The 25,091-nt window shown below is 37.6% G+C and overlaps 1 protein-coding gene across 1 annotated transcript in view; it reads right to left on the bottom strand.

Annotated features, from left to right (window-relative positions):
* Nucleotides 1-370: 370 nt before the first annotated feature.
* Nucleotides 371-25,091, bottom strand: part of LOC101157820 (sodium/hydrogen exchanger 9) — a 63,225-nt gene continuing 38,504 nt past the window's right edge. The window contains exons 13-16 of the mRNA XM_023950088.2: nucleotides 9,980-10,025; nucleotides 8,176-8,231; nucleotides 1,945-2,050; nucleotides 371-1,875 (exon numbers count right to left, since the gene is read on the bottom strand). Coding sequence (XP_023805856.2) covers nucleotides 1,696-1,875; nucleotides 1,945-2,050; nucleotides 8,176-8,231; nucleotides 9,980-10,025 — 388 coding nt within the window. The 3' untranslated portion in view covers nucleotides 371-1,695. The remainder of the gene's footprint in view (nucleotides 1,876-1,944; nucleotides 2,051-8,175; nucleotides 8,232-9,979; nucleotides 10,026-25,091) is intronic.

Below are 25,091 nucleotides of genomic sequence, written 5' to 3'. Positions count from 1 at the left end.
TGAAACTAATAGTGCTTTTTTCTATAATTTTACAAAAATACTGGTGTGGCTAAAATAGGCATCTATATTTGGAAATAGTCCCTCTACTGATGGAAAAAAAAAGTCTAAAAGCAGAGCAGATGTTCAAAATACACTCTGCAGGTATTGCGCAAACAGATCTAACGATTAAGGAACTACTTCTTCTGTGAGAAACTTTGCAGAAAGAAGGGAGGTGCTGAATTTAATTTCAGTTGAAGATAATAAAAATAAAGGTTTTAATTTCAGAAATGTTGTGGCCATTTTGAAGGTTATGTGTGCAGCTTCATCGCCTCCAACACAGATTTTGAGCCTGAAAATTAAAAAAAGGCAAATAAAGATGCAAAAAAACGTATTTAATACTAGAATTTATAGCAAAATAGAAACGTCAAACACTTTATGATACTAATTAGATGACAGTTTTTGTAATTATACATTTGTGACTCAGAAGGGTTTAGATGGGCCCCTTCTAGGTCCAACCATTCTAACAAGATATTCCTGTTTTGTCTTGTTATGCACCTTACTTTGACAAGCTTAGTTTGTTTTTTACTATAAAGAATGGCTAAGCATGCAACCTTTTCTTTTCTATTTATCTGAGGCTATATTGTGTTGACATGTTAAGGACAGAGGATTTAATGTTCTGTCTGTCCTAATAGGTTTTGTTTTGCACAAAATGTAACAGATTGCTCACAAGACAAACAGTAAAAAGACAGGAAGAGGATAAACGTAGTTCAGTAAAAACAAAAGGCTTCGACCGTGAGAATGGATGGCAAAAACATCCTTTTGCTTGGCAACCAAATAACATGCGTCAATCCTAAAAAGAAGATTTTTCTGAACGATCCACACTTTCATTCTGTCAAATAAATAAAGGTTATCTTAAAGATTTGACATGATAACAAACTTTGTGCAGAAATCTATGCAGTGGGAAAACCTGCAGGGGACAAACCAATTATTTTCTGTGCAAAGACTCATTCCAGAGATACATTCATGCTATCATAAAAAAAAAACAGTTTCTTGTTTGGAAGTCAGTGGCGTTATTAATAAAAGATGAGCTGTTGCTATATTTCTAAAGCTTAGTTTGTGTAGACAAATGCAGTTTGGTGCCCTCTGCTTCGCTCCTGACATATCTATGTACAAAGATGGACTCTAAAGCTATAAAATGCACTGGATGCCAGTTCTCTAATGCTGTGTGGAGATTCCAGTGTTTGGCAAAATTCTGGAAGGACATTAAATGATAATGAAAGAAGAAAAGAGGGTAATGAGCTAAGTTGAATACATCTCAATGTGTTTACAGAGCTGCATCGCAGAAATGAAAGTTTAAAAAGCCGAGGGAGAGGAAAAAAAAGCAAAGTTGGCACAAAAACTTCATTTTGGGCTGATTAAAGGAAACGGCAGCAACCGCTGATGAGCTTACACCAAGTGGATTATGTAATCAAATGGCTCAAAGTTGTCCCGCATTAATGACTTCACATCAAGAATTTACATTTTAATTTGGCTCACAGAAGATTATCTAAAATGTTTTTTTCTTTGTTATAAAATTCCAGTAAACAGGGAACGGAAAAAAACCTCCAGCAGAGCGACAGGAAGTGCGCTCGGTTTGCTTTCACTTGTGAGCGACCTTCAGGAGCCACTTCCATTTTTTTAAAAGTTTGACACCAGACAGTGCAGGGTGGGTCAAAACTAGGAGGTGTTGACTGAGGTCTCCATGGTGTTAACTGGACTAGTGCCAAGGCCTAAGTCCCCCTCTAGTAGGTCATCATGGGGTTCTGATCCAGAGTCGTCCGGTGTCGGTGGAGGTTCGCTTTTGTCCAAATTCAAGGGAGAGGTGTGTAGTTCCATCTCACAGAACTGCTCTTCATCCTGAAAGGAAGGGAATAATTACAAAAAATTGCATTTTATTTCATTTAAATCAATACAGAGAAAAACTACCTCTTGGACATGCGTTGGGCTGAAGATTCTTGCAAAAACTCCACACCACTGGGGCAATAATTCCGTCAGTGGGGGGCCACAGTGTGTCAGCATCGGCTTTAGATATCTGCAGTTTTGTTTAGGCATGAAACTAGAAATGTGGCATGAAGGTTACACAATTTTGGCAAAAGCAGATGCAAAACAAAACAAATTGTATTTATCTGGATTTGTGGTAATAATATTATATTTCATTAACTGTTCTCTGTTTAGAGATTAAAACTGGGAAAAACAAAACAAAAAGTATAGAAATAAATTACATATCCTATATGTATAACATCTAAATATTATCTGTTAAGAAATAAAACATTGAGATTCAACTTGTCAACAAGAAACCTGTCTTTTCGTAAAGCTTAAAATAATTACACAATAATTCAATCTAAAACACCTTAAAGATGGACGTTTAGCATAAAGAGCTGTGTCTAAAAGCTGCATGAAGACAAAACAAAACAGGAAACACAGATAATTAAAGAAAAACACAGCCAAGAAAGCAAAACATAGAGGCAGGAAGAACAAATGAAAAACAGTTACCGGTAAGTAAAAAGCACTTAAAAAAAAAAGTTTTAAAAGTTCGACTAAAGAAATAAGGAAAAAAAAAAACAAATGCTTATGGTGAAGTCCAACGTCAAAATGCAAAGCTGTCACAAATGCCTAAAGCTGCAACAAATTACTTCATGTGTTAAACAATGAAGCATATCTGTGAGTTTTTGATTTACAAACTGAAAACTGAGCAGCTTTAAGGGACTCTTTTCAGAAATTGTCTGATATCCAAACATTTCTTTAGGACTCAGGAGGCTCACATGTCATCTTTCTGTTAGGACCAAGTGTGATATTGATCAAATTTATGAAATATATTGCTAAAAAATAATGGTTTAGGTAAACAGCAATTTGGAGAAACACAGATAGTTTGAAATTAATTTGTAGTGTTTTTTAGATTTGATAAAAGTTCAAAAGTAAACACTCTATATCCATATAACATGAAAATAATTGAGGTCATATTAAGAAAGCCCTTTCTATAAAGAATATCATCAGATTTTTCAAATCTGCAGAGAACGGAACATCAATAAGCTTCAGGTGCTTGAGCTATTTTTGCTTCTTTTTCTTAATACTGTATATATTATTGATGTAACAGTTCGTGCCGGCTGAGTACTCATCTGAAGAAATAATAGCTCTTTTCCAAGAGTAAAAAAAAAAAGAAATCGAGAGAGGGGAATGCTGCAGGAGAGCAGTGGAAGAAGGTTACAGCGATAGGAGTTAGTGATAAAAATAATTTGCTCATAAAAACAAAAAGTAAGATGTGGGTCATTATCGTGTTTCGGGGAATCAGGTCAGCATGTAATTGAAATCAAAGATGAGGTCTGTAGGTGTTGATGTGAGGTGAGGCAGCCTCCCGATTGCGTGTGGGGGGGTCATTTTATGCAGGTCGTGGAGGCAAAACACGATCTGCCCACTTGATAATAGAAACTTTCCACACCTTAAAAAAGTTCCAATAAGAGCAGATTTCATACAAAAGGGGGGTGGAATCATATATATTGTATGATTCCCTCTTTAAAACGAATGCAGACATAGGAAAGTTTCTGACAATTCTAACAACCATATTTCCATCAATGCTCATGTTAGATTTCACGTAATTCATAGCATGGGACTTAGAGGTACTGCACACCCTTTTGCATAAGCGTGGGAAAACTGGCATAAGGGGGAAGTTATTCAATTTCCTACATTTAGTTCTGTTATCCCCACAATGCAATGTTAATATGGCAGAAAAGTAATGCGTCACATCTGCCAGATAACAGGATTGGGGCCTCAAATGTGGAAAACAAAAAGAGGCATGAGGCTCAGGAGGAAGAGACAACAACTTGTTTGGGATGTGCAGGAGTGAGTTGTTTACTATGCTGCAACAATGTCCTACTTTTGTTTGCTGGATTGCCACAAGACGGTTAATTAAAATCGGTCGCGCTGCGTCTGGCCCTTGCTGGTACCACAATGTGTGTGTGTGAGTGGTAAGAGTTGCTGAGTAGTTCTGGGAGGGTAGAAGCTTATGTGGTGCTTCAGCCACAAACCCAAACTCCAAAACATCCAGAGTTACCCTGATGTTCAAGTAACAGAACATTTGGCCAACCATCCCTCATATTTCAATGTGTATTTCTATTTGAAAATAAAAAGAGCATCCCATCTGCTGTATCTATTAGAATAAATAGTACATCAGATTGATTTGTCCACATAGGGTTTTGTTTCTCCCGGCTATTTTATTCATTTATTAATTTTTGTGGCTCCTCTTGTGAGTTTTACTTTGGTCTTTATTAGTGGAAACATCCTGAAGACTTAAAAACTTTGATTCTGAATTTGAAGCTCCTTATTAAAGTCAAAAGTTCAACCTGCATGTAAAACTGCACGCCGTTTGTGCCTTTTTCAAGAGTTTGCATGTCGGGGGTTTGTGTTGCGAATCAGGCAGCCACAAGTTTTTTTTTCTTTTTTTTTTTAATGCATTTTGCAAAATCTGCAAATATGTAAGAAGTAGAACTATGAAGCTTAAAAGAAAATGGTGTTTGAGTTTTAGAAGAAACTACATGGACTGGCTTACTATTTGAACCTGGCTATGTTTTTGATTGATTGGTTTATTTCAGGCAGTTTCAGCAATGAACTCAGATGAAAAAGGAAAACACATAGGAATAGAAGATAGAATAATATCCTTTTAAGATATTATTCATACATTGCTTGGAAAAAAAAGTTCCTCTTAATATTATAATTGCTCTTAATCATACATAATACAATAAATAATTAAGTGTTTGCTACAATCTGTTCCCCACAGCATGCTTTTAGAAAAATGAATATTTTTCCTTTACAGTCTCACCAAGGGGTTTGCAATCTTAATTTTTTTTGGAGGTCACCTATGTGCCCTGTGAAGGTTTGCCCATTTTTAGCCCGCAGACAGCCCGTTTCAATGTGTAAGTGCCTTTGTTCCAAAAACAATGATTTTGTCCTAGTCAGAGCTCCTTCCAGGCAAAATCTCCTTGAAGCGATCAGCTGTTGTAACTGCATGAGATTTTAATGCAATTTAGTTGAAGTCAAAACACCAGATCGTATTACAGAGCTAGGTTTTCCGTTTTCCTGCCTTATTCTGTCAGACTCTCCAGGACAAAGAGATCTGAAAGAGAAAAAAAATATCCGCTCCTTTGAGACAAAGACTAAACTGAAGGGTGCAAGGAGGCAGACTAACCATACAGAAGCAAACCTTAAATTAAGAAGTGACCAAGACTGAAATCCAACAGCTAAAACAAAAGCCTGACTGATCCTAAAAGCATGGGTGGCCTTCATGGAGCTGGACTCTGAACTACATTAGGTCCCAGCCTTTTCTATGATTGTATGGAAACCTCTGCAGCAGCACAGATCAAAAGGTCTTTGATGTGGGTCAAAAATGACCCATAGGAGGAAAAATGTTCTTCTAAATGAGCACTGCCGCAAGGCGGACAAGAGACATTCTGTAAGAATTGAATACCTGCAAGCTTTATTGGAGCTTATCTTTCTTATCAAATTCTATCAAAAAAAGGAGGAAATGTGTCCTTTTATTTCTAATTTTCTAACTATCTCCCCATTTAAGAAAAAAAGGAAAACCACAAATAAAGCCGCTCCTGCTTAACATGCAAATGAAGCCATTATGTGGGCCTGTAACTATAACCGTAGGGTAAGTACAGTCTGTATAGTCACTATGGTTACTCATGTTTCAATGTTTATAAAGCAGTGAAATGGAGATGTTTTAAATTCAATATTGACAGTTGCTGCTACTGTACATGTTAGCTCGCTGACACCCTCAGAAGACTCCGCTCTCAGATTATGTTTCTGCACCGCTTGTAAAGGTATGCAACAAAAATCCACATTTTACAGCTTCTCCTCTCACATTGGCAGCAGTAAAAAGGATTAGATAACGTATAATGATGCACAAAAGATATATTTACAGAGATATAAACGTTCAGCTAGGGAATAAAAAAAGCCTTCGTGTTCTGGAATTTAAACATTAAATGTGCTATGTGATGATAAAGAACTGTAGTGGTTATATACTGACTGTTGTGTTTCTGAAAATTTGGCAGTTAAATTGTATTTCTTTGACCTCCTTCTGTGGGAAATGTTAACGACGAACGCATCTCTCTGCAGGGACGCTTTGGTGACAGGGACACAGAAATGCGTGAGCACAAAAAGGAACAAAGAGAAGGCATAATTTTGTGGAGCATCAGCTCCATGCTGCTACATATTTGAGAGAGAAAAAAACAGCAGCACAAATAAACACACAGGCATGAATGATCGTGAAACAGCTGCAAATGATCAAAAGTTTAGAAAAAGAAATGCAAACCTTAAAGTTGGTGAGAGATGCAAGACCAGACGTAAAAAAGATGTACAACTATTAAAAAGGCAAGAAAAATGGAATAGAACAACAAAAAATGATACAAGCAAAAACATGTTTGTAAAGATTTTTGTGTCTTGAGAAACATATTCAGAAAGCTTTAACAGATTATTACAAACCCGCTTTAATCAAACTTGACCACACCAGGTTTTCAAAAAAACTTAAAAGTAGACAATAATTAAAAAACAAACATTAGGTTTATGATCCTGTGTTCGTTGCAGAAGACTGAACCCTTGCACTGAAATGTTCTGTATTTGACTGAACATCATGAGAACCGTGATTAGTCAAATTTAATTTGCTTTAACTTAATACAGATCTCGTGAATTCCTAAGGAAATTCACGAGATCTGTATTACTGAAGCCAAAAACTGAATGTTTGTGGTTCGGTCACATCTCTATATGTTGGAGGCGGTTATGATTTAAAAATGTGTTGTTTCAAACTCCACAACAAACTACATAGTTACTTGGTTTATGTCAGAAAACATACGGCACAAAAACAAAAAAAAGTCTTGTTCATAATTAAAATAATCTTAACATTGAAGCTTGTGCCCAAACACTTAAATTTTTAAATTTTAGTTATACGTACAAACTTTAAGGATCTTAAATTTAAATATCCCTTATGATATTTAAATATTCTGGTGTTTTTAGTAACTATGATGTTGGAAAATAAAAGCTTTGATTTAGATTAGCCTAAATGGATCTTTAAGAGCCAATAATTTATTTTTAAATAACAAGACTCTTGCTTGTTTTTATTTTATGGCAGAAAACATCTCCTCGGGCTGCTGTTGTTTTCACGATCCATGAATACAGGAATGACAGTAATCTGATTGTGCTTTGTGCTCACTGTGCAGGGAATCTGGCAAAGAAATGAGCTTTTGTGTCACAAAGATTACGTTTCATAATATCTGAACACATTCATGACTTTTTTGGACATTTCCCATGTGGCTATGAGAGGATTTTAGTCAGAAAGGAATTGCGCGTGACCACTTAGTTAACAGATAAAACCATGAAGTTAATACGTAAGGCTGAATTCAGTCGTTAGAAACTCGATGCAAACAATCCAAAAATATATTTTTCAACAGAGTTTTTGGAGAAAAAACTTTTTGCAATCCAGGTGAAAACTTTATATTGACATGGATCTGCATCAAAAATGAGCAATGACTACAACTGTGGATTTAAAATAGGCAAATTATGAGACTAAATGAAAATCAAATCAGGTGCAGCAGACTCTTCTGAAGGAGAACCTGCATCTCATCTACGTCACTGCTACAAGCTTTTTCCAACGGCATTGTCTCATCTGCTCCAGATTCGGAATGACTCAGAAATGTAGTTTTAAGCTACATTTTCTTAATAATCTTCTCCATCATCAGAAAAATACTACAACATCATGTTAAAAACACCAAAAACACGATTGTCATTGGAGTGGGTCTTTAAAGTTGTTTGTAACTGCAGAAAGGGATTTCTAAACCAAAACAACATCTGAAATCCTGTTCTGATGTATTTATTGTGTATCGCTCCACTTTTTGACTTTGCTAAGCATTTAGCCTGTTTGAAAACTGTACTTTCTAAAAACATCAGAAAATGGGAAAAACTTGACACTTAAAAAAATCAAGTTAAAACAATCTTCCACATCACTTTCTTGTGCTTTTCATAACTGAAAAACTAGAACATTAAAGCATCAGTCATGGTCTTACATATTGATAAATAAGAAGTCTTATTTCTCCTAAACTTTGAATAAAAAACTCAGCCGAAATTGATGTGTCTGCTCTTTAAGAGGAATAAAAAGCTGTGAAAGGATACTTGTGGTCCAGATTGTGCCAAAGGCCTCTTGCTGTGTCCGGCCCCCTCATGGAAACCTGTGGAGCACAGGAGAACCTGTGTTACTCCCTCAAATACAAAGACGCTCTGAGCTTTCAGTGTTCCGCCAGAAAAGCTCAAACCCTGCACCACCAGGCAACCTGCAGGGCCAATAACCTCTGAATAAGACGAACCTCAGACCTCACACACATGTGGAATCATTCAAATCCATTCCAGGTACAGTGAGATCACACCCCCCAGATGTCCCTGAGTGCACTCTCATCTATGATATCTTCAAGGATTTACATAACAAAGCACCCGGAGGCTCAACCTCGTCTCTCTACTGGGATCCAGCAGCAGCCTTGCCAGTAGTGACTCCGCCGATGGTCAGGCCTTCCCCGTTCACAGATGAGAGTCGGGTCAAAGGCGATGATGAAAGAGGGGAGATCTACCGGGAAGCAGCAGTGGTGGAGTTTGAGGTGTGTGTGTGTGTGTCTGTGCACTGAGACGCTCTGGCATGGATGTCGCACAGACTGTCACTTAGAAGGAAGCAGAAACGTGTTTCTTCCTCTTGAACTCCTTGTTACTTTGATGTCCTCTGGTGTGAAGAAAACCACGAGGAAGGTTTAAAGGCCGACGTCAGGATTGGACAGGATGAAAGAAGGATTGAATCGCAGCATTTGAAGAACAAACATAGATTAGTGAGGATCTAGTTCAGGTTGTGTTTGGCTGTGGAAAAAAAAAAGGGTATGAAGCAAACATACATTGGAAGAACCATAATGCATCTCTACCAAAAAGAGAAAAAAACTGTTTCTTAAAGTTCACATGCACTTTTAGAAGCTGTGCTTTTACTCTACTGCTTTTTTAAATATAATCTGCTTCCTTGTTTCAAACCAAGATGAACACTAACGTGCGCTGCAAGTTATTTGATATTTTTAAAGATTTAAAACCCTGTGTTTAGACTTTTAAGACATTTTAATTATCTTTGCTCTACAACTTTCTAAGGCTTTCTCAAAATTAGGACAGTAGAAAATGTTTTGTCTCATCATGAGCCAAGATTATGAAATTATAACTAAAATGAGTCTAATTGTTTTGCTCCACACCCTCAATAATAGAAAAAAAATGATTTAAGCATGAAACAACTCTAATTGCAATATCATTTTTGATTCAATTCTTAGGACGTTATTTTAGAATTACAGGTATAAACAGATATTGACAAGTCCATCATTGTCATTATTTTGAAAAAACAAAATTTGAATTAATGTTCTAAGAAATTATAGATTTTGTGAGGATTTATTAGGATAGGCTAACTTGTACTAAGATGGTACTCTCCTTTTGTTTTAAAACGAGTCATTTCCACTTGTTTTTTGTCACTATAATCAGAATGAACTACAATTAGTTACATAGAAACTCCAAAAAACATAAAATTCCTTAGAACTAGCAAAAAAAAATACTTATTATTGGGGTTTATAACATTCAATGCGAAGTAACAAACAGTTTTTCCCTTTTAGATTAATTGTGTGGAACTCCTTATTTCTAAATTTTGATTTCTAATTATAAGATTTGAGATATAAGAAAATGACTTGCTGCATGGACAGATCATTTTCCTACTTTCTAGTCATTTCCTTCCTAAGATTGGTGTTTTTCCCCCCTGCTTTTTAGGCTACCTCTATTTTTCATATTAGCAGTTTGTGGACATTTTTGGTGACCTCCTTTTAGCTGAAAGCTTCTATTAAAATGTTTTTGAAAGCCTGTAGAAGTGAGGACATTTCAGCTAAAGAAGTTGGATTAATTTTGAGCAGTTTACCTCAGAAGAAAAGTCCTTTGAATCCTCCTCGGAATCTTCCCCCATTCTGTTGTGAGTAAAAAGAAAAAAGTCAGTGGAAACATGTCTGAACATTTACTCCAGCGCTGCTCATAACATGGCAATGATGGGGGATGGGGATCAGTTTGTAACGCGTCTCGGTTTGACTCTGACCTTTCCAGCATTTTCATCAAAATCAGCCTTGTCTTCTCCATCACACCAGGAAAATGTCAGTTGATAAATGGCAAAACAGCGCTGCAATCATACTTGATATTCTACATGGCTGCTGCTATTATCCTGTCAAGGTGCGAAGCCCGTTTTGGCTCTGCGGGCACAGTGGGAAAAGCAGGCTGGATGCTTGCGTACTTTGAAATGAATTAAAGTGACTCAGCAGCAGCTGAAGGCGGCCTCGCCAGCTGAAAACAAAGCAGATTTCTGGATGCATTTGCATATGTGCTGAACGTATAACCCTATTCAAATCTGAAACATCTGACCTCATGCTTAACACAAAAGAGGAAAATAGGTTCAGCTGTCGGCTGTGGCCGGCTGGAAGACTGATGGCTGCCGACGTTTGTTCCTACAGGTCAGCGGTTAGGCCTGAATGCATTGCATTGCAGATCAAGACAATCTGAAGTGGTGTTATCAGTCTGTGTGGCTGTGAGGTTTTCAATGTGCTGACACCAAAGGCTTTTACTGCAATGAACAGCGTAGACTCACATCAGTGTGTTTAACTAGAGCGGCTATTTAAAGATTTTGGTCTTGGCGGCCGTCCCCCTCCATATTCCATTTTCTCTGCTGTTGTTTGCTTTGACCAGGCTTTCATTTCTTCGCTCAGATTATCGCCTCCTCTCTCTCTGTTTGCTTCTCAAGTTTCACCTTCGTCATTGTGAACAAAACAGTGGAAGCTTTTTTGTGCTTCTTCTTCAACACATGCAAAACCTGGGTAGGGAAAATCTAATAAAATGGTTGGAGTTTTATCCAATTTTGATATCTGGTGGAAACCACTGATCTGATGATTACACTACTTCCTGTTTCTGCATTTTGTTTTCCTTTAGACTACAAACATTTTTTCATGAATATCAGTAAAGTGTTTCTGCAGGTGTTTTCAAACTCCACCTCTCTTTATTCATTTGTATTTTCAGCATCTCTCATCACCTCCATCACTTTTTACCTTTTACCTATTAACCCTGCTCTGAACCATCGGTCTTTTGTTAAATCTTTATCCCACAGTTGAGCACACAGATTGCTGCTCGGATTTGCAGGTAACATCAGATTACTTTAAATACATGATATTCAGGTTTTCATTGGAAAGGGAACTACATGCTGGCATGCATTGCCTTCAGATGGTGCGTTGCATTCCAGATCTGCCACCAAGATAGAGGCAGAAGAATAAAGTGTAGTGAAGAAGTGACAAAAAAAAGAAGTTGATTTTAGGAGGATGGGAGATGTGCTTACCTACCTAAATTTGTTTTCAGGAAGATAAAAGTAAAAAAAATGGACAGGAAACAAAAGAGGACAAAAAAAGACCCAAAACAAGAACAGCAGAGAAACCAGCAGCAGGGTGTCTTTTTTCAGGTTGACAGTTTGCTTTGTCACTCCAGGGAAACACTTCCCCCGTCATCCACTTCTGCTTGCAGCATTTGGTTTAAAACTGATGTAACCCTTCAGTTCCTTTTCCCAAATTCACTCCTAACTAGCATTTAGTGTGATGTAAAGAAAAGGGAAAGAGGAATGTTATAAAAGCCAAGCATGGCAACAAAGGCAGAAAGACTGTATAAATCTGTGTCTACAAGCAGGAAATAGGCCACAAGGGAAAACAAAACTCTGTTTCCCAAGTGGAATCCTCCCACAGTTGTCTTCCTGAATAGAGTATATACAAGTTCTTGGGTGTTTATGGTAAATCTGAAGCCATCCAATAAAGCGCTTTCATAACAAAAAAAAATTGTGAAAGGACCATAACCATCTGCAATCTGGTTAGATTGGTTGCATCAAATTTGAGTTCCGCATAAATTGCATAATTCCAGTACATAAAAACAAATTTTAGTTTTTGCAGAACTGCTAAACTGAAATGAATTACATTCTTGAGGCATCAATTTTACAAATGATAGAAACGTGTAACAGCAAAGAAAATGTGCCTGGAACGCTGACGATTTTATAAATGTGAAAAGATGTTGATTCCAGCTGTGGTCTCTGGTGCTGCAAACACAGAACTTTAGCCACAAGTAAAAGTCTGACAAGATGGCAACAACAGCATGTGTACCTTATTTATGACACCTCGTCCTCCCCCAGAGGGAATCTGCACTTAATTTTGTTAACTTGCAGATGAAAAAAAACCTCTTAATTGCTAAAAATCACTCCTACTTGATAAAATCCCTCAAAAGCAAAAGTACAGTAGTACTCCCCTTTCTTTTCAGAGCTCAGTATGAGCCTTTTCCTGCTTTTAAAGCTTTCTCAGGGTGTAGAAAATGATGAGAGATAAACAGAAATCATAAAGGGAGTGTAGCATTGAACCGGCTTAGCTTCATAAGGAATGTGTTTCTTTTGTTGTCTTCAAGTCTGAACAAGACGGAAGCTGTAAATAATCCTTCCAGTTTTCTGCTTTCAGCTCATATTTGGCTGCACTTCTCAGGAGAGGGATGTCAACACAACTCCTGACAGTGTGCAGGCTTCACAATAAAAACAGGACTAACAATTCACCAAAAAGATAAAAAAAACACTGATGTGTTCTGGTTCATACCTTTAGTTTTGAATGAACTATTAGTATAAAATCAAAATCTAATTCATTATGACCCATGGCAGTCCTGGTCTGTTTTTTCCTGGGCTGTTTTTTTTTCCACAATGCCAATACGCAGGAAAAAAAATGAATCTTTGAGGTGCAAGAAAAAAAAAGAAAAGCAACAATTAACAAAACCAAAACACACATGTTGGGAATGTCAACAGAAGGTTTAGAAATTATTATGGGATGGCCACAGGACCTAAGGCTTGATGGCAATTCTTCAAGATTTCAAGAGTTATTCATTTGTCGTTGTCATTAATGAGCAACGAAATTGCGTTTAGACCATCAACAATTACCCTAGTTATTTCCAAAGTTTGAAAAGCTTCCATTTACTAAATAAATACCCAATGAATAAATAACCAAAGTGCAACATTAGTACAAAAACATTGCAAGGACTAAACAAAATGTGGCAACCTGTGAGATTTGGCGATTTTCAGATTTTTTGCACAATATGGTTAAACAATTCTTTGTTCCATCAATCTTCACAAAATTTCACACACATAGTGCCAGTTTTAAGTCAACAACCACAAATCTAAGTTGTGTTCAACTTTGACCTTCTGCTGTCATCTTGAATAAAAAAATAAAAAATAAAAAAAAAATTAAAAAATCACTTAAGTGGACCGATCTCTTTTTACTTCATAACTCCTCATTGAGAAGCTACCCGGGAATAAATGCTAAAAGCTGTAGTTTTTGAACGGTGTTAGCTTGGCGAACTTGAATTAAAAAAGTGGCGTTCCGCTGTTGCTCTCACATTTTTTACCGGAGAATTTAGTACATGAATCCTTGGTTCAACTTGAATGAAACAATATGACATACGATATGAACATATTAGAAATCTGGATGAGGTTAATGCAAAACTTCAGTTGCCGGGGAAATTTAAAAAGTTAAATTCTACAGACTGTGCCAAAAATTACACTAATCTGTTTATTACCTTCAGGTGACCAAAAAAATTATATGGGTTGCTATGGAAATGTTGTAATTCTGGTCTATTTGCTTTAAAAACTTGACTTTTTTTGCTTAAAAGGTTTAGCTGGGTTTTTGGTCAAGCTAAGATTTGAAGATTTGAAGACAAATAGTCAACGGGATGACTGTTTTCCTTAAGATCCAACCAAATGGCATAAATACACAGGCTCATAGGCCCTCATAAGCCCTAGGAGCACCTGGCCTTTTTGCCTCATAATAAAAAGTGCCCTTTTTTGTTTTGTATTAATATTAATAAATTATTAGACAAAGAGAGATACAAGACAAAAAAACAGTATTTTATCGTAGCCATTTTCTTGTAATGGGGGGTTCTGAGCTGCTTTGGTGGCTTGACTGGGACTCAGAACCGCCAGAGAGAGAAAGAGGAGAGAATGAGGGACGGCGAGAGAAACTGCTGCTGCACAGAGACCTGGAGAGATGTGACAGAGAACTTGTCACCGTTCAACCACCTTAAATACGGTTATAATGTTAGAATAATGCTCAAGGAGTCTGTCTCTATTTTAGCCAGACGTCTGAGCGGCGCATCAATTCTACACAACGCAGGGACAGGAAGTTGGGCAGTACGTTTAGAATAAAACAACGGGTGTAGTTTAAAAATAAATTAACCACAGTCATAGCCAGTTCATAGCTTCCTCACTACACCTCTGACACTATGGTAAATTAATCTGTTAATATTTTCTGATTAGATTTTCCTTCTTTAAATTCTGTATCCTTCAGTTTCACAATCTTTTGTATTCAAATCTGGCCAGTCCCAACAAAAGCCTGTTTTTAGAGGATAAGATGCAAAAGAGAGTTTATCTGGCTGTGAATCCCCATTTAGAACCAGAGTCACATTGGGTGCAACTGTCAGGAACTGGAGGTGTAGAAGCCAAAATGCTGGATGCTGGGCTTGGAAGCAGAAACATACATTTTGTAAATGAACCAAAAGAGGGCAAAAACTGTGGAGAGGCAAAAAGCAGATGATCTGACAATAGAACTGAAAACCAGACACTTCTTTACACTGAGGACAATTGACAGCAATGAAGACAGCTGTGGATGATTTAACACAAACCTGGAGTGACTGATAGCGGACAGAACATGACCAAAAATACCACTTCAATAAACACAGAATCCTCAGAGCAACATTTTGAGAATAACTTAAATATTATTTTTGTCAGACAACTCATGCAGTAAAGAAAATGTATTTCCAGATTTCTTTTAGTTTTGCATAAGGCTCCGTTCAGTTACATAAAACAAAGATCTCCATAGAAAACTTTGGGTATTAAACTACCCCTAACGGAGCTCACAGGTGGAAGCCGGAGAGGAGGGTGGGATGACGAACGCAGAGCTCGCGGAAATGGAAAAGAAGGATTGGACCGCACAGCTGGAACTTTAATAGGACACTAAACAGGTGAGTTGATTAGACTGAACCGCCCTCAGGGAGGAGTAACCAGGTCAACGCTCTGCTCGAGTTGCCTGCCTGAAATACTCCCAAGGTCGTTCATTAATGATTACAGCATTTTGGGCATCAAAGTTGTAGGATATCTGTGCTTAAAATATTACCATCTGTATAAAACTTGATTCATGTTATGTCAAGTCTTTGAGTATGTGAAAAGGTAAAGAAATGACAGTTGTTTCACTTTCACCTACACGGCTCCCATAGCTGTGTAGTTATTTTTTAGAAGTTTATTTCTAAATGTCACTTAATTTCCATATTGTTTCAAGGACAAAAAAATGTGTTTGTTCTGCCCTTTTCTGACTTTTACCCCTTGCCCTTCTAAAAACCTGTGGACGTCCCTGTAAACACAACTTGAACCCAAAGTTGTAGAGGATCCTGCATCTCGGCAGATCCAGCATTAGTTAACAAGCTGTGGTGGCTGTCTCACTGAGAATTTTCAGAACACTTAAAAAAAATGTGAATCTGCATCACAAAGAAAGAAGCTTGATGCTGCAGAGGACGGCAAAAATAAATTGGATTCTTCTCATTTACATATCTGCTACAATGCAATTATCTGCAGGCTGGCAGTAAACTTCTTCATCGCTTTGGAAAGAAAGAGCGGGTTTGAAGACAGCAGAAGATGTGCTTTGACTGTGGGACAAAAGGGCTCTGGCAGCGATGCAGAGGAAACAATGAAAGGTTTTATATGAGCTGACCAACAGGAACAAAAAGACTGGAAAGACAAAAAAACAACAACGACATGGCATGCATTCAAACTGCTGAGACAGAATATTTAAAATGAAGATGTATTCATAAGAAAAACTTCCAAGTAAATTATGTATAAAGTAAATATTTTCTCTTTGCTTAATAACATGCTTAACTGAGATAAAACATTATAGCCTTTAAATTATATTGCATTTTCTTCAGGGTAAATTATAAACCTTCAAGATCCTAAAAGAGAATTATCGTAATTTTCAAGTTTTTTTTTAAAAGTTATACAGTAAAGATGGTTAAAAGGTCAAACCACAATTTGCTGTTTCTGAATAAGACTGTAACATGTTTCCTAAAAATAATCTAGTTTTAAGATTTTTCTGAAGTATATTTTGAAACCCCTATTGTTGGAAATTTTGTATAAGAACGTTAACAAGTCATATGGCTACTTTTGGCTTACTCTTCTGATACATCTAGGCGTGTGATATATCACTATTTCATTTCAATCCATCATATTTTCTAAAGCTTTAATGGAGAGGGTTGGTGCTGTTTTGTGTGTTTTTTTGTGGTTGTTTTTGTTTGTTCTGTTTTCATTTTTCTTTTCTTTTTTTTTAGAAGATTGTGCAAAAGTACCTTTACTTTAACTGATATCTATAGTTTGATGGGAATTTTGTATAATTTCTACATATAACATATAAAGTAGGGGGAAAAAAAGGTTTAAAAAGTGTTTTTATGTTTTTTTTAAAGTATATGTTATTGTTGAACTTATTTTAACAATTTGAACTATTTTAACCTTTATTTGTAAATGTTTGATTTAATGATGAATGCACCTTTTAGTATTATTAAATTAGTTGTAATTTCTGTCTGCCTGCCTGCCTATCTATCTCTCTATCTATCAAAGCAGTGGATGCAGTTTATTTTTTACAGACTGAATGGCTTGACGTCTATTGATGCAAATTCCCATCAAACTACTTCGGCTCCAAAATTACCTTAATTTAAAATCTACTTGAAAGCAAAAACACAAGAGACATTTTTTTTCCCAGCATTGGAAATAAATCCAGCCATCAAGGGGTTAAAAGGCTCATTAAAAAAAGCTACATTTGAAAGAAAGCTGCTTCTTAAATTAGTGTTTTCAAATGGCCAGAAGTCTTCTTGAAAAACACTCTAATGTGTCTGTGATTGTAAAGAAATAAGTGTGTTTCATCTAAATGTTGTTCTTCAGAACTTAAGACTGAAAACAAACATATAACTTCAGATTAATATGTAGCACGAGCCACAGTTTATTGCATTTCTTCATCATTTTCACAAAGAAATATTATGAAAAATCAAAGAACGGTTAATTATCAATAAACACAGAAACCTCAAAGTAGGTGCATGCTGCAGTTGGGATATGATTATCATATGGTTCCCAATTATTGAAAAAACAGCCTCATGGTCAACAGCTTTATGTTTTTTTTTTCACAATGCTAATGTTCTGCTGAGTTAATAAAAAACAGGCAAATTAAAGACCGACAGTATGCAGGCTCTTGAGAAGTTGCAACAGACCTTTAGTCAATGGGGTCGGAGGTGTCACCAGAAAACAACTTGAAACAGACACGATTAAAACAAGAAGACATTGGTTTACATTCAATATGGCAGTTTTGGTCTTATAAATGTTGCTGAGGTGGCTCTGTGTTAAGACAAAGACACAAAACAAGGTTGGTGAGAAAATGAGGATAGAAAAATTTCAGGATTAAATCTAACAGCTGCATTTGTGTCCATCTTAAAAACCTCCCAATGAACATCTACCTCTCTAGGAACCTTTATTTCTACACAAGTTGTAGTGAAAGTGAATTTGGCAAGGCAGAGGGGTTAATGTACACAACACTACAGAAACATGTTATTTCAAGTTGGATCTGCTAAAGTTAGAGTCATTAGCAAGCTATGCGTAGCATTTGTAATTATGTGTGGCTCATTAGTTCTATTGCAACCATTTCTTATATTTTGTACCGTATTGGACACTAATGAACAACCACCCACTCAACAGATGTCCAGAGATTTACCAGTTCCTCTTCTGATAAGAAGTGAGCTGCAGAAGAATGAAAAAATAACATTGCATTTTGAACCTGGGTATAACAGCTACTCATCACATCTTTAAACTGATATTATGAATGCATTTGTGCAAAAATATCCACATTTTTTGTGGCTTCTAGATCCAATCTTACAAAAAAAAACTCATCTAAAAGATGCAATGTTAACCCTCAGAATGGCTGCTGGCAAATGTCCCTGCTCTTATAGGAGAGAAATTGTATGTCTAATGAATTGCTGCTGAAGTACAAACGTGTCATCATTTATACGTTTACGTCACCTACGATAAATAGTTGGACAGAGAAAGAGGATGTTATTTGCTGTCTGGCAGGAAAAACATTAGAAAATCAATACCTCTCAAAACTTGCACAAAACATAAAGCCACAGACAGCAACTAAGCTCAGTAAGAACTGGAATAAAACAAATAAGCAAATAACAGGAGAAATACTTTTTGTATTAATATTATTATTTTTTTGCTTGATTTTGACTTCAGGTACTTTTGATACATCTTTAATAGTTCTTAACGATAAATACTAGATATGTTGTAAGACAAAAGATAACTATATTTTCTATATTACTTGTTGCCATGTTTAATATTTCAGGTTTCATGTTATTATGGTTATGTTTAAAAATATTTTTCTGAGCCAAATCATATTTTCACACTAATTAGGCAGGTTGTCATCTTTGCATCATATTTGCATTTCCAGAAATCCTAACTTGTGTTTTGCACCTTCGGGGTTGCCATGTCACTGTGAAAAAAAACAACTCAAGTGACAGCATCCACGGTGTGTATGTGTGTGTGTGTTTGTGTTACCGAAGTGTTATTCTGTTGTTCCCTCCTGCTTTAAAGATGTCCACAGAAATTGTGTTTACATTGATTTAGGAATAAAGCTGATATAAAGCCTGGGCTGGCAAATCAATGATTGACTAAACAGACTTTTGAAGAGATGATAAAAAGGAGTTTGCAACCGGCCTGTTAGTCATGAAAATAAAGCAGAAGTGACAGAACCCTATTTAACAGTCCAAGCGTCTGAGCTGGTGTGCTGTCATGTCTGGATGTGCACAGACGCCCGGTTGCAGCTGCAAAGTGGCCTCTGATAGCTGATTTCGTTTTCAAACACAGATATTATCAACCACCTATTTTCTACCACCTGCTCGCTCTTCTGCTGCTGCACCATTCCCTCCGTTTCCCCAGCACACATTTTCCACTCGATGTTGCTGCGGGGGAGATTGTTCTCTATATGTAGGTGCTGATGAAATTTTGAGGGCAAGTGTTGAATAATTTAAGAGGGTGTGGGGGGGGGGGATTATGAAAGCAGTTTCTTGGCACAGAGCTGCTGGGTTTGAATCAATAAAACTTCCCAGATGCCCAAATCTCCAGCACTACCACCTTCCACCCTCCTCCTTGAGACCGCAGACCCTTTGCTCTGAAAGCCAGACACATGGCCGCGGGGACACGGCAGGCTGGACAAACAGATGCTGGAGGGGTGATGAAACACAGTACAACAGCCAACAGAAAGATGGTGGGATTGTTTATCTGTGAGGGTCGGTGTGGGTGACACATGCAGAAATGTCCCGTTCAGAGTCCCCACATCTACTGGAGCAGATGGCCAACAGAAGCCTGGCCAAATGTATTTTTGCTCCTCTGGTTCTGCCTGGGGAACAACATCCAACACATCCACATCCAACGCAGTGAGAGGGGTTGGAAAAAAATAAAAGACTCTGGACTAAAATGTAGAAAATTCAAACAAACCTGCATTTCTATGGGTTTAAGTGTTAGCTAGGGCTGATGAAAACCCACAATATGCGACAATAGTGATCAATATTGCGATGAAGAGATATAACTTGCTATACATGAACAAATAACAAACCGACTAAATGCATCATTTCCATTTCACTGTAATGGTTCAATTAAAAAAAAAGAGTCAACATAACTAAATTACACTCCAAATGACCCTTGTCTATATAGGAGGTGAGGATCTAACATTAAAGGGGTCCATCCGATTGGTCAAATGCATTAAAGGGATTTATTTGATTTGTTAGATACTTCAAGCTGCCATAAGATTGTTTTAGCACATTTAAGGTTACCATTTATTGCAGTTTTCGCAGTCTTTTGCGATATGCGTATTGCACAGTTTGATAAATTTGTGATTTATTGTGCAGGCCTAGTGTCAGTCTTGGCCTTTTACCAGTTTTGCAAGCTCAGTCATCAGTCAGTGATCACGTTTTCTTCTCCAGTGTCTCTTAAAACTTCCTCATTCCATACAGCTCCTCTCTATCCACATGTTGGCACATCCTAAAAAAAGCTTCCAGCCTGCTGGTTTTCTCTGTATTTGGCCAGCTCTGTTGATTACTCTCTTTCCAATGATTCCAATGAGAACAAGCAAGTGGAAACACTACAGCTAATGGATATGCGCTAATCAAAGAAAACACAGACAGTTTATGTTCTCTATGAAAGCTAACATAAGATTCACAAGACTGACAAAGATCGATAAGCTTGTAAAGCAAAGTCTGTCCCTAATTCTGTAATTTGGATTGATTCAGAACCACAAATCAGCTTATTTTCTATCAGCATTTCCATTTTGTAATGTTTATTGTTAATGTTTACTTCATTTCATGAAACCTAATTGACTCTTTTATTTTGAAGGTCTGGTAAAACTATATTGCGATGAATTGCAGTATTTTTAAGGAAAAACACTAATCAAAAATGATTTGCCATCTAAAAGACCCACTTCAATGAAAATCATGTTTTGGGTGTTTTTGCCCTTTTCTGATGATGGAGGACAGAAAAAAATCTTAAAATTGCATTTCTTGAATATTTCTTTATTCAAATCATTGTGATTTAGGAGCAGACGAAAAAAAATACTGATGAAATAGAGTGCATTTGTGATGTAGAAAATACGCTGGGTGGGCCACAAGTTTCCTGCTCCGCTCCACACCACTCTGCAACAGGGGAGGGGAACAGGGGGTGGGGTTGCTCCACGCTAAATGTTCCACCCACAACTCTAATGAGCTACTGCCGCTCTGCAGGAACTATGTCCTAGAAAACAACACAAGTTTTTTTTAATTTAAGCTAAAAAAATATGATCGGAGAGGGACTTTAATTTGCAATGATGACATCTCAGTTGTTTACTTAACTTTTGACACAATAGTTGTAAAATAAACAGACTTAAATGGAACTTTTTAAGCCATGACTATGAAGATCAAGGATTTATAGCCATTTCATGATAATAGTAATACTCAGCATCAAATGTTAACTTTTGCTCTACGATCTTTTGGGTTTTTCATCCCTTTCTTGTCCCTCCATAAATACTTATTACTTTAAAAGGTAGAGGGCTGAAACTATAAAAGACTAAAAAGAATAGCTCTATAAATAAGAAGTACTCATTGAGAGTGACAGGTCGCTTGGCGGCTGGGGACACTGGCTAAGCTGAACTCCTTTATGCTGTCTCTGATAAACAGATCCTTACAAACACACAGAGAGAAAACATAGCCATCCTAACTTTATTTGTGTCCCCCCTTCTGCAGCTCTGTTTCTGCAGCAAATCTGGGCCCCATCAGTACCACGCATCCACCCTCATTACAACCACATTTTTAAAGCATTGTTCATCCAACAGCAGAGTGAAGATAATATGCATGCTAGTGGGTTTTCATTTGCTCTTGCATGTGCAAGGGAGAGGCACTCCATGTCTGTTTTATTATTCATACTAGAGTGTGGATCCTCTTTCAGCCCACAGACAGCGGCCAGAGACACATACAGATGATGTTCAGGGCTAAATTTGCTCCTCCAGTGCTCTGCTACTCAGCTGAATTTTTTTTTTAACCAATGAACAAAAGAGCTTCTTCAGCTTTGCATCTGCTTACATTGGGTATTCATAGCTGGGTTGTGCATTTCAAACATCTATCCACTTGCCGTGAGCAAATAAAAGCACCAATATTGACACAAGTGGCTGCTTTTATTGCTTTGATGCTGTTTTTAATGGCCCTCCTCCCCCCTCTTCACATTGACGTCATATCCATTAGGGCATGCCTCTGGGCCTTTTTAGTGCAGGCGGGAGCGAAGGACTCCCACGTATGAGTCTTTCATCTGACAGACAACCTGTGCAGCGTCTCCAGACTCTGTCACAACTATCAATCTGTCGTGAAAGTCGATGGGGGACACAAAAACACACAACCAGGCCTTTTTTAAGCTTTCACCTTTTTACTGTATATACAGACACACAGCTCAGCTGCCACGACTCCTGTGTGCGCTCATAGTTGGCCTATAACTCTAGCAAGCTAATGTGAAGAGATAACCCTTCACGTCTGATGAGCATCAGCCCCATAACTCACTGGCCTCTTCCAGCTTCCACGTCTTCCCCTCTGATCCCTGCAGCAACATCTTGGATCACTTTTCCAATTATACCATGAACTGAGCCTTTTGTCTGATCCCGAAGCATCACTTCACCACCTTGGCTCGGTTTCCCTTTATGAATCTTGAATGGGTGTCAACCTTAGGGTGCTCAACACAAGAGGTGACAACTCAGTGACAACTAATCAGGAAGGTGTGGAGTCACAGCTGAGTCACACTCACAAGCTGCTTTTTCCTGACTGAGAAAAGATGCTTCTGAAATGTAAAGCCCCAGCTCAGTTCTTGGATCCTCAGGAGACATCATCAGGGGTTGGTGTAAAAACTGGGTTTGCAGAGCTCGAGCCATGCTGCACATCTAAACCCTATTAGCAACCGAGGCCAGAAGTTTTGAGATAAAAATATGACTTATCGCCCTGAACAAGAAAAGAGGAATGGAAGGAATGTTTATGGATTATAATCATGGCAACCATGTTTCCAAAGTAAGCCTGAGCTTTGCTCATTTTTAAGACTATATATTATTCTATATTTAAGCCTCTTCCACTTTTTTTTTTTTTTTTTTTACTTGTCCTGTCCAACAGCTGGGCAATCAGATGAGAGCTGAAGGCCTCTTGTGTTGGACATATTTTACTTTAACAACAGGGGTTATGAATCCTCTGACAAACCAGAGGTATCTCTGAATAAACCCCTTTTGTAATCGAGGCCAAACTTTATTCATTATAATCATATTTGAAAAGTTTCTTGATGTTTATCATTACGGTGAGGTTCAGATGTAATACAAATCTGGAAGGGGCGGGGCCTGTCCACACACACACTCAAATGTTACAAACATACCTGTTGGCTGCAAAAATGTCCACGTGTCAACTTGTAGACCATACAGATAGTGTTCACACACTTACACTGTTTCATACTTATACTAGTGTGAAATATTTCATTAAATCACACAAAATATTAGTGCAAAGGTGAGCTAACACCTGTGCTCAAGTGATTGTTTTTGTTCTTCTAAAATGGATGGTGGAATGTGAAAAGAAGGAGGGAGAGTGCCCAGCCACCCCCACACCAAGACCCCCACTGCAGCAGCTGCGGCAGCCAGAACTCCCCATGTTATTCTATATATTTAAGCCTCTTCCAGTTTGTCTTTGCCCCCTTCATCTTCTTAAAGAGCAGTCTGCAAGGAAGAATTAAAACTTTTTAAAGACCCACTCCAATCAAAATTGTGTTTTTTGGTGTTTGTAACATGTCCTTGTGGTATTTTTCTGATGATGGATAGAGAAACTTAAGTTCAAAATTTGATTAGATCCATTTGCATCTTTGATTTCCTCGTCTGAGCTGGTATCTGGCTTTAAAAGTGTATGACTGGATAGCTCCAATATTGCTCCCCATCTTTGGGACATCGGTAGTGTTATGTTGGGGTTGTGAGGGACTGTAAGCCAGCGAGAGAGCATGTAAACAGATGGATGATGGGAAATTGGGGAAAGCTTGCTACAACAGCTCCACCAACAACATTAGAACCAAATTTCTAATAAACTTCTTCCTCTCTGCAGAAACCATGTCCTAGAAATTGATCGTTTTTTATATTTTAGCTAAGAATAGCATAATCATAATTACAAAACAACTGGGAACACTTTTATAAAAGATCAAAAGACGATTCCACAGGAACTTTAAATATTGGCAGTGCAATAGGATAGACCTTTATAGTCATCAACCTCTTACCAAATACCAGATCATGTGTAATTGACATATCCTTACCTTCACCTTCAGAGCTTTTCATACAGAACAGTGGTCTCCAACACTCGGGCCGTGAAACGGAGAAAAAAAAACCACGACTTATCTTCTTTTCCATTTTATTTACAATCAGATTCTGGAGAAAGTTTTATTTTGTAAAACTACTAGATTTTCTCCACCATATCAGACTCATTCTTGACGCATGTCATGTTGCTCGGTCATATAACAAAAATACATCAGCTACTTTTTTAAAGCGGCTGCGCTTGAATCACCTAAGCTAGCAAAATTAACAAAAAACAAACATATTTGGAATGTTTCTGTTTGCAGTGAGGAAACAGAAGAAGAGCTTCGGACTTCAAAGAAGAAAGAAAGCTGCATTTAACAGACAAAAACCAAATTTACAATATTACATAAACAACATGTTCATCAGAAATTCAAGAACAAACTGCTGTGTCCTTGTAAAACTGGTTTTTCTCTCAAACATTAAAGACAGATGGGAGACAAAGGCAGCCAGTGAGAGTGACAAGAGGTCAGTGGGGCATGAAGAAGAGTAAGTGACATCAGACGAGCTTTTCCATCCCTCCATCTGTCCACTCAAAACAAGCTGGCCAGTCATTAGCTGGGCTCCAGCTGTTCCAGTTTTGATGACTGCTCACTTGGACACACACACACCAGAACACATAATAAACTGGGCTTTGAGTTTTTCTACAACTGTGAATGTAAAATATTTCACAATAAGTTTCATTTTAAATGCACTATGACTTTGCATCTCTCCACTAAAACTCGCACTCGTTTTGTCATGTAGACACCAGCAGGACCATCACCACGCCGCAGGTATTTTTGCTGTAACAGGTCACACAAGCATAGAAATATGAGGTTGCGTGGCTGGAAAAGGCCTGTCCCAGCATTCATCTGGAAGTGTTACATTCTTAAACTGTTTGATGTTTTGTTCTAAACAAGTTACACAACTTGTAAGGACACCTAAGTTCTCATACTCAGAAGTTATTTTTCGCAGAAGCACAGGAGGAGGCGTGAAGGATTTGTTTGAGGGACTTGTTAACCTGAAACTGCAGATAAGTTCTTAGGAATG

Source organism: Oryzias latipes, chromosome 20, assembly GCF_053564925.1.
Source record: "Oryzias latipes strain Hd-rR chromosome 20, Olatipes_Hd-rR_3.1".
Lineage (NCBI taxonomy): Eukaryota > Metazoa > Chordata > Actinopteri > Beloniformes > Adrianichthyidae > Oryzias > Oryzias latipes.
The sequence above is the reverse complement of the archived record's forward strand: the minus strand, read 5'-3'. Positions and strand labels throughout refer to the sequence as shown.